Below are 14,646 nucleotides of genomic sequence, written 5' to 3'. Positions count from 1 at the left end.
TCAACCTTCTTAATGGGCCGTCAAGGGTATAATCCCCCTTGCCTTGCCCAATTGAACTATATTATTGGAGTAAAATCCAGCCTCCAAATTATCAAGTCCTGTAGTCTTACTCCGTTTTGACTAGAATGACCATTTTTCATCACGCGCCACGTGCCAAAGTGATATATCAAAGCCGTAGATTCGTTAGTGGGGATCGACGGGTGAGGTAGGGGAATTGCTATAAAACTGGAGTTGTTGCAACGCTCTGTTTCGTCCCTTCCGTTATATTCGAAGAAGCTCGTCTGCATTTATCTCTTCTCTCTTTCTAACTTTTTTTCAAGCAGGAGTCTCGGAACGGGTGAAATTAATGGCCGAATCAGATCCCAATCAGCCAATAGAGATAGTAAGCCCTTCATCTCTCACTGGTACTATGCTAATTGTTATTTTACGATTCTTAATTTTAGATCGATGAGATTGATTTTCGTTTTTCTTTTTATTTTTGTGATGAATAACGAATTGATTCTACATTTGATTTGGTTTTTTTTTTTTGACGAAGAATGAAGAAAATGAGAAGAAACTTAAATATCTAGATTTTGTTCAAGTGGCGGTGATCTATGCAGTTGTATGCTTATCAAGCATCTACGAGTACGCCAAGGAAAACTCCGGTCCACTTAAAATGGGGGTCCAAACCGTCGAAGGAACTGTAAAGACCGTTATTGGCCCCGTTTACGACAAGTTTCACGATGTTCTGTTCGAAATCCTCAAGTTTGTTGATCGCAAGGTCAGCACTCTAAAAAAATTTTAATTTTTCCCTCTCTTTTTTACTTGATTGAACTTATGTAAAGATAAAAATCAGTAAAATTTGACTTTTTGGGCCTTTTTTGTTAAGGAATCAAATTCTTTGACTTCTTAGGAGACATAGCAATTTGATGAGATTCTCGGTGTTCACGTTGTTTGCAGGTGGACGAGTCCTTCAGTGAGTTGGACAGCCGCATTCCGTCATTTGTAAAGCAGGCTTCAAGCCAGGCTCAAGCCATGGCTTCGGAGGTCCAACGAGCCGGCGTTGTAGACACGTCTAAGACCATCTCGAGGACCATTTACACCAAGTATGAACCGACAATTAAGGAGTTGTACTGCAAGTACGAGCCGGTGGTAGAACAGTATGCTGTTTCGGCTTGGCGGACGCTTAACTGCCTCCCGCTTTTCCCTCAAGTGGCTCAAATCGTGGTCCCCATGGCTGCTCACTGGTCGGAGAAGTACAATCAGGTGGTTTATTACTCTGGGGAGAAAGGGTATGCGATGGCGTCGTATCTGCCGTTGATTCCGATTGATAAAATCGAAAAGCTTTTCGAGGAGCGTGGAACACCGCTCGCTGCTTCGACTAATGGGGAATCAACTCCGACGAAGTGAAATTGTAGGGGTAGGGTTTTGGGGATTGATGATATCTTGCTGAAGTGGTTTCTGTTCTTCCTTTTTGCATTTGCATTTTTGGGTTTAGCATATAAAATGGTCACATGAGATGGAGCTTATAGGGTACAATAAAAGGATATAATTTTATGAGAAATTTTAAATAATTTAAGTGTTTATTCAGTATTTTAAAGTTTTTAAATGTGATATTTTTTTGATTAAATTTAATTTAAAAACAGATCATAAGTAATGCGATAACGTATACTAAACTCATGGTTGAAAATCTGCCAAGAGAAAGAGTGTTTGCATCAAACTCTTTTAATGCAGCAAAGAAGAAAATTTAAAGTTGAATGAACAAAGTGAAAAACAGATGTGAATGTAATGAGCATCCATGAAATTTTCTTCCCAGTTAATTCTCCGATAATCGCAACTTGCACTGGGGCCACAGCCCACAGCCCAAATCGTGGCTGGGATTCAATTTTGCTTAATCTCAAATGCAGGGTACACATGTTTTGCAGCTCTCCGTCGAAGTAAGTCCAACCAATGCAATGCTATTGATTTTCAGGCCTCACGTCCATATATTAAAAGTTGACAAATCAGTATTATTTTATTCCCATGTGGCAAGTAGTAATCTTTCATCTCATATACAGTCCACAAACCCAACTCCTGTCTAGAGCATCCTAACACCTGAACCATTTCCATCGTTTTAATGCCATCCTACGGCATAGAATCTGGGTTGCAAAAATATCTTTGCCTAACCCTTTTAAATCTCCTTTTTAAAATAACCTTGAAATCATTTTGCCAACACATGCTGACACGGAAAGCAAGTTAAGCCCAAGCATGGTTTTCAAATGCCATCTGGTTAGGGATTTGACTTCTGTTTAATCAGTGTTAGTTTAATTTCTACTGAGTTTTGGTTTTTATTTCCTTTTTGCAGAATGTTAGATCCACGCAAACATGCCAATGATTAAAAGCTAATCAATCCATGCATGATTAGGCCCCCGTGACTGATTCCTTCTCTGCACTTTCTAGAGTCCATGTGCTCACCCCCCTCCTTTTCACACTTAATGAACCCAAAATTATATGGAAAACTAAAAACAAAAACATAAGCTTAAAGTCTCCAATCCCCAATCCACGATGTCCCCGGTTGGTAGGCTAATGGCAAATACTAAATTATTAGTGTAGAGTTTTCACCATAGTCTAAAATAATACTCTGCTAGGAATAAGCTGATTTGGGTTAAATACCTTTGCGTTACTGCGAAGCATCTCCCAAATCAAAGCTGCCAAACGAGAATATACACAACACCAACTCATCATGAGCTTCCCAGAACTTACACAACTTGGGAGTTGAAACTCCCAAGTTGCTCACTATTTTTATTTTTTATTCACAAAACTAATATGTCCCCGTTTTTTATGGTCACAAACAAAAGTCCGACTTATTCCAGTCCGACCTTCCTTTCTTTTTTGCACTACTGTTGCCCTCTGTAACGCTTGGTTCAGAAGCGAACTCTCTCCTGCTTTCTTTCTGTCTTTTTTATTCTTTTATTTTCTTGGCTGCAAACTTGCAACTTGCAGACGTACAGAGTTTTTTTATATACCCTTAAATCTAATAGGATAAGTTATTTATGTTAAACTTTATGAATAATTAATTTATATTAATCCAATATTTATCATAATATAAACTTAGCAATTGTATTTTATTAAATCATATTATGAAGTATAATATTGTATTATTATTAAAACAAAATTAACTTAAACTGATTTTGATAAAACAAAAAAATAAATAATGTAAGTACACACTTTAAATTCATAAGAAAACTTAGCAAAGTACTTGTCTGCCCATGAATTGAATAGTCGAAATCTGCAACAGAAAAACATGTTTGCATTGGATAATATTTTAATGAAAAACTTCAAAAAAAAAAAAAAGAAGAATAAGTGGTAGATTGAGATGAATGTTGGACGCAAGTGAAAGTGATGATTCAATTGGGATAGCTACGTATGCTGGGTGAGAAGGGGATCAATTGGTATGTCTATGCAATTAATTGGTGGAAAGCTGTGGCAAACCGTGGAGGACGGCAGCTGGCAACTTGAATTTGACTTGTTTCTAGTTTGGGTAATCGGGATCCTGTGTCTTTAATTTTCCAGTGACGGGCCACATTATTTGAAGCTCTGCTCCCCATTCTGTCAGCCTATTTTGCAACTTCGTGTGAAACATAGCTGGATATTTCTGCACTCCCCATAGTTGGCTGCCAAATAAATTATAATAATGAAGAATTACCAATCACTTAAATTAATTATATTGATGGTTTCATTTGTCATGCATATGATAATAACTGTAAATCACCACGATTTAAGCATTATTTGAGTATTCCTTAAAAAATAAAAAATAAAAAAAACCAATAAGATGTTACACTTATGTCAGCTCGCATTTCGTGTTTATAACAATAACCATTAACATCGTAATAATTGATTTATTTGATTGTTTGAAGTTTACTGTATTATTGAAGACGAAGGGAATTAATAATCAAAGTGAATTATATGATTTATATAGGTGTGAAACTATGACCATCTGATGAGTATAAAAGAGGTGTAACTTTCACGAGAACCCATTCAACATTTGGCTCATGAATATTGAAACAAAAGCATGAGAGTCATAATCCTCTAAAAATTCCCTTTTCTCATCAAGGTGTGGTCAACCCAAAAAATTCAACAAATCTTTTTCTTATTTCGGCTAGAAATCCTAAGTGGGTTGACAAAATCTGAGAAAACCTTGGTTCACACTCATATCCGGACAGTACAGTGAAGAAACCCCAACCAATAGTCATAAACCAAAACAGCAATAAATGTCAAGTAATGAAACATCCTCCAAACAAATTAACCCATGTGCCTTTTTATTCACAGTGCCAGAACGCCCTGAAGCCCATTTCACCGCTTCCTAAGAATCGTAACCTCCAAAACTTAAAATCCAAATAAAATAAAATAAACCTACCATAATCGTACTGATGAAACAAAATAACATAAATAAACCCCGCTATTTATTCCATATTTTTATATATTTTATATAAATAATAGGTGCACAGGAACCTTGATAACTGATCTGCCCGCAATCATTCACCCCTTTTCTCTTTTCCTTTCCCTCTTTCCTTCTCTCTTTCTGATTCTCTCTTTCTCTTCTTTTTCTTCCCAAGACCCAAAGTTCGTTCCTTTTTCGGATCAGAGAAAACCCAGACCGAAGCCTCTTCCCCTCCAAACCCTTCCTCTTTAAGAAGAAGATGGTTGAAACGCGACGGAGCTCTTCGTCTTCCAAACGCTCCCTTTCCTCTCCGGTTACCTCCCCTCCTACTTCTAGTAAACGATCCAAGGTCTTGTCTTTACTCCATTTCTTTGCTTTTCATTCCAACAATCCATTCTTTTTTTTTCCCTTTAGGGTTTTTAATTTGCATGCGTGTCAAAATCTTTTCTTTTTCTCCTTTAGATTTGAATCTGGGACTGATATTTTTTTCTTTAGGCATCTGAGCCGGCGTCGTCGTCAACCAATGGAGCTGCAGTTTCTGGGCCGCTTAACGAAGCCCTAGGCCCGCCTAAAGAATCCGGGTCGGACTCACGGGTAACGGAGCTCCGTTCTTCTGATCTGCGGGTATCTGATGTGGCTAAGGCCGTTGATGCGTCTGTCACCGATAAGTCTGCTGATGCTGATGTGGAGAACGGTACTTTGGTGTCTCCGCGGTCCTTAGGTGCGATCCTCGATTGATATTTTCATTTGGGTTTGGGGTTCTAAATGATGGTTTCTTTCTTTTAATGGGGTTGGTTTGGGTTTGTTTATGGGTTTTTGACTTGGGTGGTTTTTTGGGTTAAGTAGGTGAAGCTGCCATGGATGTGGAGAAAGCGAAGGCGGTTGGAACAGGGTTTACTGGTCGGGTTAAGAAGAGACCAACGAAGTCAGCGAAATCAGGTTCTAAAGTCCCGTGGGGAAAGCTTCTTTCCCAGCACTCTCAGGTATGTTTTCTGAAATTGCCTTCCTTTTTTAGTTTTGGGCTGGATTTTGGTTTCTGATCTCTGGTTAATTGAGTAAGTATTAAAAATTTATATCAGAATTCTTGGTCTTTAAGCACAATGGTGAAATGAGAAATGAAGGTTTTTTTTTTGTTCCTAGAACTGTTAATGGCTTACGGGTTTTGAAAATTTGTAGACTTTGAATTTTGGATGTCAATGAAATCTTACTACATAATTTGTGATTAGAGCAATGGTATGCTTCAGTTCCAATCATCGACAGGAAACTTGGAATTCATAATCGTATATGTGAATTGGAAATCCTATTTTAAGTTAGAGACTTAAACTTGAATGCACTGGAAGTTTTCCATTAGAGAAAAGATCTCGAATTATCTAGGGTGAATGGGGTTATTAGTGCTCCCTTGTTGGTCTATTTTGCAAACACCACACTTGATGTTTAGAATTTGTAGATGTCAATTCTAGATATCTTGAAATGTTACAAAACAACCTGTCATTTTGGCAATGATATGCTTGGGTCCTGAAGACAAACAGATTAACCTTGCAGTTCATTTCCTCTAGGTCTACTAATTCCATTGGAAATTCCATTAATTTGGTCTTGCTGAATGCAATGGAAGTTTTCTTCAGAGAAAAGATCGGGAATTTGTAGAGTAGGTTTTTATTGTTAGGTTAGGAAACTTTATTATTTGTACCTGGTTGGAAGATATTACTTAAGCATGAGTTGCTGGCAGAATCCCACTCTTTCATGACTAGAAAGACACATGTTAAAAATGCCATTTATGCACATAGCAAATTCACAGGAAAATTACTTGTAGGCTGTCTTGTTAACTCAGAGTTTTTTTAGTCTTAGTGAGGTTTAATCTTGTTGATTTGTGATTTCCTTCTCAACTATGGTGTGGATGAACTAGGTAGTTTTGTTCCCTCTCTTTTTCTAGCCAAAAGACTTCAGGAAAATGTTTTTTTTTTTTTGAGAGCAAAAGTGGGTTTTCTTTTTCTTTGCTTTTGGTATCTTCCAAAGGTGAATCTTGTCAGCTTGCTATTACTATTATTTTAATCCATTGGCTGTCTTAGTTATAGGGAGGTAATCCTTTTTCATCTCTTTACTCATTTTGCTTCAATGCTTAGATGCCAACCCTCAACTCCAAACTTCCTTAAGGAAGGATGTACCACCTAGTCACAAACTGATTGGGCTCTTTAGATGGATTTTGATGCTTTATGGTTGTTTTCATGCTAAACTACTGGTTGTTTTGGATTCTTATTAATGTTCAATTCATCCCAGAATCCTCACTTGGTCATGTGTGGCACGCCATTCACTGTTGGCCAAAGCCGTCAGTGTAACTTATGCCTTAAAGATCCCAATGTTAGCACTATTTTGTGCAAAGTGAAGCACATAGAGGTATGGATCTTTGCAGTACTTATTTGAAAAGCTTTTTCTTGTAATTTTTGTTTTTGTTGTGTGTATGTGGTAGTGCTGATCTTTTTTTTTTTTAAATGTAGAGTGATGGCTCTTCTATTGCCTTACTAGAAATTACCGGAGGAAAAGGCTCTGTCCAGGTTAATGGGAAGATTTATCGTAAGAGTAAAAGTTTAATTCTAAATGCAGGCGATGAATTGATTTTCACTAGTACTGGAAACCATGCTTATGTATCCTTTTTCTTTAATATGTCTAACACTGTTCTTAAACAAATATTCATATTCCTGTCCCTCCCAAATAAAAATCTGTGTGGTATTGTCTGCCTGCATGCTTCGTTTTTCAACTTTGATGTTATTATGATATTTGTTGCACCTTATTACTGTTTTAATTCCTTAATGGAAACTTAGATTTTTCAGCAGCTCACAAATGATAACTTAGCTGCTCCAGGAATACCTTCATCTGTAAGCATTTTAGAAGCCCAGGCTGCTCCTATAAAAGGTATTATTGAGGCACGATCAGGGGACCCGTCGGCTGTTGCTGGGGCAGCAACAATATTGGCGTCTTTGTCAACAAAAGAAAATTCGGATATGTCCACTCTACCCTCTGGTTGTGATGTGTCAGATGACCGTGTTCCAGAAGTGGACATGAAGGACAGTGCTAGTAATAATGATCCAGCAACTGTTTCTTCAAGGGAGAAAACTGTTACTCCCCCGCCTGATACTGCCAATGAAAACCCGAATCTAGATAGACTTGGATTGGATGATACCATGGATGCTGACAATTCAAAGGTCCCAGGGGCAGGTTACCCTTTAAGGCCATTATTGCGTATCCTTGCTGGTACATCTTCTACTGACTTTGATTTGAGTGGCAGCATTGCCAAAATTCTTGATGAGCAAAGAGAAATTAGAGAGATGCTCAAGGAATTTGACCCTCCTATGGTTTTGATATCAACGAAGCGGCAAGCATTTAAAGACAGCTTACAGGAAGGCATTCTCAATCCGGACAATATAGATGTCTCATTTGACAATTTCCCATATTACTTGAGGTAAATCGTGTGCTTACTGCTCTTGGTTGGGTCTTGCACTTCTGTATTATCGGGGAAACCTACTTTTGGTTATGTTTTTACATATTTTGCATATCTCCTTTTCTGCTTATTTGCAAGTCCATACGGTATTTATGCAGTGGCTGTCAACCACCCAATATGTCATGTGATGGAAAATAGAAATTCCTTATGGTGCTGCCCAGTATTGTCTTTGTGTCTTTTGTTTTTGTTGCTGTTTCTCAGATTTGGAGCATTGGGAATTTTGGGTTATTTATGTGAAAATTTCCATTGTGACAGTGATACGACAAAGAATGTATTGGTAGCCTCAACGTATGTGCATTTGAAGTGTAATAAATTTTCAAAGTATGCCTCAGATCTTCCTACTATGAGTCCTCGTATATTATTATCTGGTCCTGCAGGTATGACTATGTTTTCTGTTAATTTGCCATGTAAACTATGTTTATTTCTTTCTTTTTTTTGCTCTTTTTAATCCCTGCTGAGAGTTCTTAATTGTCTTTTGATTTGTATAGGTTCAGAAATATATCAGGAGACTTTGGCAAAGGCCCTTGCGAAACATTTTGGAGCTAGATTGCTAATTGTTGATTCTCTTCTCTTGCCTGGAGTATACTTCTTTCACTTCTCATCTTGTTTTGATTCTTTGCCAATTGCATTTTATGAAATCAAGATTGGGTTGAAATTGCAGTTTGTGAGCTTCCTACTTCGTTTCTAGACGGTTATTGTTTGATCTTCTACAAGATCAGGGGAAATTTGTTGGTAGTCTATGATTATTGTTCTTGTCGTTGTTTATGATTCTGGCTTACCAAGCATGTAAATGACTAGAGTTCTTTTTAATTTGAAAACAAAAATGTGTCAAACTCTGGTTGGCAGTTCCCTAAGAAAATTGTGTATTACCTGTTTCTTAAGCTAGATGTTGCATGAGTCTTGTTTACTTTGTTGTGGTTGCACAAAGTTCTGTATTGTTTGCCTTCTGTGTTTCTAATTGTCTGGATGTTTCGGTGGCATCTTATCTTCTATTTTTTCCTTTCAAATATGTTCAGGGATCAACATCGAAAGAAGCTGATGGTATGAAAGAAACTTCAAGAGCTGAAAGGGCATCTATATATGCCAAAAGAGCTGCACAGGCTTCTGCTGCTTTGCAGCAGAAGAGACCAACTTCTAGCGTCGAAGCTGATATAACAGGTGGTTCTTCACTGAGCTCCCAAGCTTTGCCAAAGCAGGAAGTATCTACTGCAACATCTAAAAACTATACATTTAAGAAAGGTATATCATTTCTCTGCAATAATATAAGGGAGTTGGCTTTGTTGTTTAGTAGTGCTGTGGCTTTCTAAACAGTTAACTTGTTGATGAACCATTATCAACTTCTAACTGAATTAAGTTATTTTAAAACTTTCAGGTGATAGGGTTAAGTTTGTGGGTGCCACAGCACCTTCTGGACTTTCCTCTCTACAACCCGCTTTAAGGTACTTTCTTGCATTATGTTTTATATTCTTGGATTAACCATTGGTCTGTTTTCTCTTTAATAGTAACTAGTTTTCCCTTTACTTCAAATTTTAATTTAGAGTTTATCTTTTACTGGCACTGTCCTTGCAAGCATGTCATGTTATGATTACATGCCATGGATTGATGTCCTGATTTAACTGCAGTTCTGATACCATACTCATTTGAGATGTTTGTATGTGTTTTTCTTTCAAAATTTTGCTGCTAGTGTTGGCATGGTGGTTAGAATATGTAAATTTATTATGGGACAAATCTTATTACTGTGTTCATTATGTTTTGCAATAGGTTGAGTAATTTTTGTGTTCTACAGGGGCCCCACAATTGGTTTTAGGGGAAAAGTAGTCCTTGCTTTTGAAGAAAATGGTTCCTCAAAAATTGGGGTCAGGTTTGACAGATCTATCCCGGAGGGCAACGATCTTGGGGGGCTTTGTGAAGAAGATCATGGTTTCTTCTGTGCTGGTGAATTTTCATCCCATTTCTTGCATTGACTTATGTGTCTTTTATGATTTATTGTGGACTGTTATCCAATCTTACCCATTATGTTTTCATTCTATGTCTAGCTCACTTCACTTACAATTTCTATATCACTCTACAGCAAGCTCACTTCGCTTGGATAGTTCTGGAGGTGATGATGTTGACAAGCTTGCTGTTAATGAACTTTTTGAGGTACATTGATTGATTAATACACGAGAGCTATTGCTTTACCATGTTCTTGTTTTGAAGTATTTAGCACTGAATTGTCTCACTTTTATAGGTTGCATTGAATGAAAGCAAAAGCAGTCCCTTGATATTGTTTGTGAAAGACATAGAGAAGTCTATGGCTGGAAATACAGATGTGTATAGTGCCTTGAAGTGTAAGGTTGAGAAGTTGCCAGCAAATGTTGTTGTAATTGGTTCTCATACCCAGATGGATAATCGTAAGGAGAAAGTAAGCAACTTACTTTTTTTTTTGTTTCTTTCTTTTATGCTGTATGAAGTATGTTTAACTGTTTGATGTTGGAAACTTTGCGTTTCTGCAGTCTCATCCCGGTGGCCTTTTGTTCACAAAGTTTGGAGCCAACCAGACTGCTTTACTTGATCTCGCTTTTCCAGTATGTCAAGCATCGCCTTTTTTCTTTTACTTTAAATATTTTGGAGTAACTGCTCTCTTTTTTTTTTGTACCAGTGTCTAAATTTATTTATATACTTGACTGTTTTAGTGTTTTCTAAGTCTACTTGTGTTGACCTTTAGAGGGAGCATGTGTGATTTTATGCTAATGTTTCAAGGTATATTGCTTGAAATGGAATGCTTTGATCTTTTCTGGAATTGAGACATGATTACCATCTAAAAATGTTTAGATATGCCCGTTACCTGAATTTAACATGTGGCAAGCATTCTTAGCTGTTCCATTGGGTAGCATTTCCAGTTGTATTACTTCTCTTAATTGACTCTGTTCCTAGAGTGTTCTCGCATACGTTGCAATAACATCCTTATTGTATTAGCCTTTGAATGGTTGATTAGTAATCTAGGATTCTCCTTTTTTTTTTTTCTCGTCCTCACTTCCTTTCTTATTTCAATAACACACCTGATGTGAGTATCATTCCTTGTGCAGGATAATTTTGGCAGACTTCATGACAGGAGCAAAGAAACACCTAAAACAATGAAACAAGTTACCAGGCTTTTCCCTAACAAAGTGACGATCCAGTTGCCTCAGGTTTGCTTCTGTTAGTTTCTGCATCAGTCCTGTTACAAATTACTAATACTGAAATATTTAAATTAATATTACTGAATCATCGCAGGATGAAGCTTTACTTTTGGACTGGAAGCAGCAGTTGGAACGCGACATTGAAACTCTTAAAGCACAGTCAAACATTGTTAGCATTCGATCAGTGAGTACAGCTATAATCTTGCTTTGTTGTCTTCCAGTTTTCTCTTTCTGCATGCTAGAAGGAGCTTCTGTCCAAAAAGTACATTGCCTGAAAGTGGCCTCCTTCCTGGCCGTGGTAAAACCTCCTTTTTAAGTGTAGGATAAACTTACTTAATATGATGAGAAACTACAAGAAAGCTGAAGAAGGTTATGATAAAACTACACCTCTCCTCCCAACCTGTCCTCCCCCTCTCAAGCTGACAGAAGTTGCCTTTTGTGTCCTTGTTATATCTAGAAATTAATCAACGGGCAATTTATTTGACAATTTGAGGTACAAGTTTGTTTTGGAGATTTGTAACAGTTTTATGCTATCAGGTACTCAATCGAAATGGCTTGGATTGCCCCGATCTGGAAACACTTTGTATTAAAGATCAAACCCTTACAAATGAGAGTTAGTATTCTCGAGCTCCTTCGTATATACTCATTCCTTCCAAGTGTATATTCCTATATTCCTTTTTCTTAATGTTTAACATTTTTACTATCTCATATATAAAACGATTTTCAGGACTATTTTCTTTTTTGAAAATTTAATTGAATATTTATGTCAAAGGTTGTCAAGTATGAAAAACTCTTCCCTCTAAAATTCAAAAGCAGGATTATATGCTTAAGATGGAGGTAGTAGTAAATATTATGATATTTTTTACTTTAATATTACTAATTTTGTACCTTTTCTATTATTATAGGTGTGGAGAAAGTGGTAGGCTGGGCACTTAGTCACCACTTCATGCATTCTTCAGAAGCTTTGGTGAAAGATGCTAAACTTGTAGTTTCAACTGCAAGGTTTTATATTCCCTTCATTTATTGTAAATTTTTAATCTACAACTCCGAAATGTTAAAAGGGAATACAGAAACATATGAACGAAATGTTTCTCCATTTTATTCTTGTGGTAATTTTTCAGTGACTTTTCTGTTGCAGCATCAAATATGGGCTGAACATTTTGCAAGGCATTCAAAGTGAAAGCAAAAGCTTGAAGAAATCACTTAAGGTACAGTTGTCTTGTTTATGGGTTTTATGTCTAGTCATATCTCCTCTTACAGTTGTCCATGATCTATCTACTTAGAAATTTTATTATACTATTGAAATTACATGTAGTTTTACTTATTTTTAGGATGTGGTCACTGAGAATGAATTTGAGAAGAAACTTCTTGCGGATGTTATTCCTCCAAGTGATATTGGGGTTAGCTTTGATGATATTGGAGCCCTTGAAAACGTCAAGGACACCTTGAAGGAATTGGTGATGCTTCCCCTTCAAAGGCCTGAATTGTTTTGCAAGGGACAGTTGACAAAGGTTGAGTCAATTATACATATCTCTCAAAATGTAGTTTTGCTTTATCATATTTTACTTGGAATGTTGAATTTTCAAAGTAAAACCTGTTGTTTTCTTCTTTTGTTTGTTATTGCTTTTGCAGCCCTGTAAAGGAATATTGCTGTTTGGGCCTCCTGGTACTGGAAAAACAATGCTTGCCAAGGCTGTTGCAACTGAAGCTGGTGCAAACTTTATTAACATATCAATGTCCAGCATTACTTCAAAGGTATTTTTTAAGTGCATGGAAACTGAGGCCATGTACCTTTTTTGTTATATTTTCCTTTTGATATATGTATGTGACATATTTGTATGGCTTGCAGTGGTTTGGTGAAGGGGAAAAGTATGTTAAAGCTGTTTTCTCTCTGGCCAGTAAAATTGCACCTAGTGTTGTTTTTGTTGATGAGGTTTGTTCAACTTATATGTAAATTCTCCTTTTTTTTTTCATTTTTTTTGTGTTTTTTCTGTTCTCGCTGAAGATGATTGCTGGTATTTCACAGTCTTTCCCTCATTGTATTCATGTTCTTCCTCCTGTTTCTTAAATAGGATATGTAGTTGTATTGACTTGACTTGTGTTGTTATTATAGGTTGATAGCATGCTAGGAAGACGGGAGAATCCAGGTGAACATGAGGCTATGCGTAAAATGAAGAATGAATTCATGGTAAATTGGGATGGTCTTCGTACGAAGGATAAAGAACGGGTGTTGGTTCTTGCTGCTACAAACCGGCCATTTGATCTTGATGAGGCAGTCATCCGGAGGCTCCCTCGAAGGTAGCTTTCTTGTTTCATGTCTTTGAATTGCTGTAATCTGACCTATGATAAGCATATTGACTTTTCTGTTGAATGTTGTGCAGATTGATGGTTAATTTGCCTGATGCTTCAAATAGAGAAAAGATTCTAAGAGTTATACTAGCCAAAGAGGAATTGTCACCGGATGTTGATTTGGAAGCTATTGCAAATATGACTGATGGGTATTCTGGAAGTGACCTGAAGGTTGATTTTTCTACCTTTTTACTTGATTTAGTTGTCTTGTTTGAAAATGTGAAGGGTGTTCGTGAACCAAAGATGATAGAAGTAGGCTAACTGCGAATCACATGCTAATACTAAATTGACTTGGTCATTTCCTCTTTTAGTCTAAACATTGATTCTTAATGATTTTTTATGTGTAGTTCTGTACAAGAGTGGCACTAATTCTGCCATAAACTAGTGAAGTTTTTTTTTCTCTATAAAAAAAATTTACTTATCAAAGTTTATTAGCTAGGCTTCTTGATTTTTGTTAACTGAGTTATCTTTTAAATTTTATTTAAAGCTAAATTGAATCTTTTTAATGAGTTCCCTAATAAAGTTTATGATTGCAGAACCTTTGTGTGAGTGCTGCACATTGTCCCATACGAGAAATTTTGGAGAAGGAAAAGAAGGTCAGTCGGATATTTTAAATTTAAATGTTCTATGACAAGTTAGCAGATATTTTAATAAACTATGTTGGCTTTGCAAATGTTGCGAAAAAATAGTGAATCCATCATGTAGATGCTGTTTTGTTTTTGAAAGTTCATGTAGATGCTCTATGGGCACAGTATTGATTGTGACTAGAAGTTACATATTTTGACTAGTCTTATTCCATGCAATTGTATGGAGTGGGCGCTTGACTACCTTGTTACCAGCCATGTTGCTTAAGGGATGGTAAGGGAAGGAAATGAACTCAGTTATATCATGCAATATTGATACAAGAAATATTAAACGAGGAATCTTGCCTCTATTTATATCCTCATGATTTGGAAGGATTTAAATAAATGATACTTTGGTGGGTTTTGGATGGATAAATGTAGTGCCCCTTCTATGATCTACTGCATGCTTTTCAACATGAAAGTTTACTATTTGTACAAGAGTACACACTGATATATCATGCAATTTCAGGAGAGAGCAGTGGCAGTGGCCGAGAATAGACCGTTACCGTCCTTGTATAGCAGTGCTGACATTCGTTCTCTGAAGATGGATGATTTTAAATATGCACATGAGCAGGTACCGCACTTGGTCCCAATCATTGTATATTTAGAGCTTTTGATTTT

General features: G+C 36.8%; 2 protein-coding genes across 2 annotated transcripts; both read left to right on the top strand.

The window, feature by feature from the left end:
• The first annotated feature begins 215 nt into the window (after positions 1-215).
• Positions 216-1,542, top strand: LOC110414121 (Rubber elongation factor protein (REF)). Its single transcript, XM_021425185.2, has 3 exons — positions 216-382; positions 536-760; positions 940-1,542. The coding sequence occupies exons 1-3, from the start codon at positions 347-349 to the stop codon at positions 1,387-1,389; spliced, it is 711 nt and encodes a 236-aa protein (XP_021280860.1). The 5' UTR covers positions 216-346; the 3' UTR covers positions 1,390-1,542.
• Positions 1,543-4,464: 2,922 nt separating this feature from the next.
• Positions 4,465-14,641, top strand: LOC110413331 (uncharacterized; the record flags this gene model as incomplete). The annotated part of the gene is made up of 26 exons (XM_021424099.2): positions 4,465-4,748; positions 4,895-5,120; positions 5,246-5,382; positions 6,674-6,790; positions 6,892-7,038; positions 7,216-7,853; positions 8,148-8,269; positions 8,381-8,472; positions 8,909-9,131; positions 9,265-9,331; positions 9,679-9,827; positions 9,964-10,034; positions 10,123-10,296; positions 10,388-10,459; positions 10,961-11,062; positions 11,148-11,237; positions 11,591-11,666; positions 11,959-12,055; positions 12,192-12,261; positions 12,385-12,564; positions 12,686-12,808; positions 12,903-12,986; positions 13,167-13,351; positions 13,435-13,573; positions 13,939-13,998; positions 14,495-14,641. Coding segments are annotated over exons 1-26 (3,678 nt in total), but the record flags the coding sequence as incomplete, so codon positions are not given.
• Positions 14,642-14,646: the final 5 nt, after the last annotated feature.

The sequence above is a fragment of the Theobroma umbraticum genome, unplaced genomic scaffold (assembly GCF_002168275.2).
Source record: "Theobroma umbraticum cultivar Fairchild unplaced genomic scaffold, ASM216827v3 scaffold_4.1, whole genome shotgun sequence".
In the NCBI taxonomy this organism is placed as follows: Eukaryota; Viridiplantae; Streptophyta; class Magnoliopsida; order Malvales; family Malvaceae; genus Theobroma; species Theobroma umbraticum.
Note: the sequence above shows the minus strand (reverse complement) of the source record. Positions and strands in the feature narration are given on the sequence as shown.

Bases quoted from the DNA above. Each gene is read 5' to 3' on its own strand.
- LOC110414121 (XM_021425185.2), top strand. From the start codon at position 347: ATGGCCGAATCAGATCCCAATCAGCCAATAGAGATA. The intron at 383-535 runs GTAAGCCCTTCA...TTTTTGACGAAG, and splicing joins CCAATCAGCCAATAGAGATA to AATGAAGAAAATGAGAAGAA. The intron at 761-939 runs GTCAGCACTCTA...CGTTGTTTGCAG, and splicing joins TCAAGTTTGTTGATCGCAAG to GTGGACGAGTCCTTCAGTGA.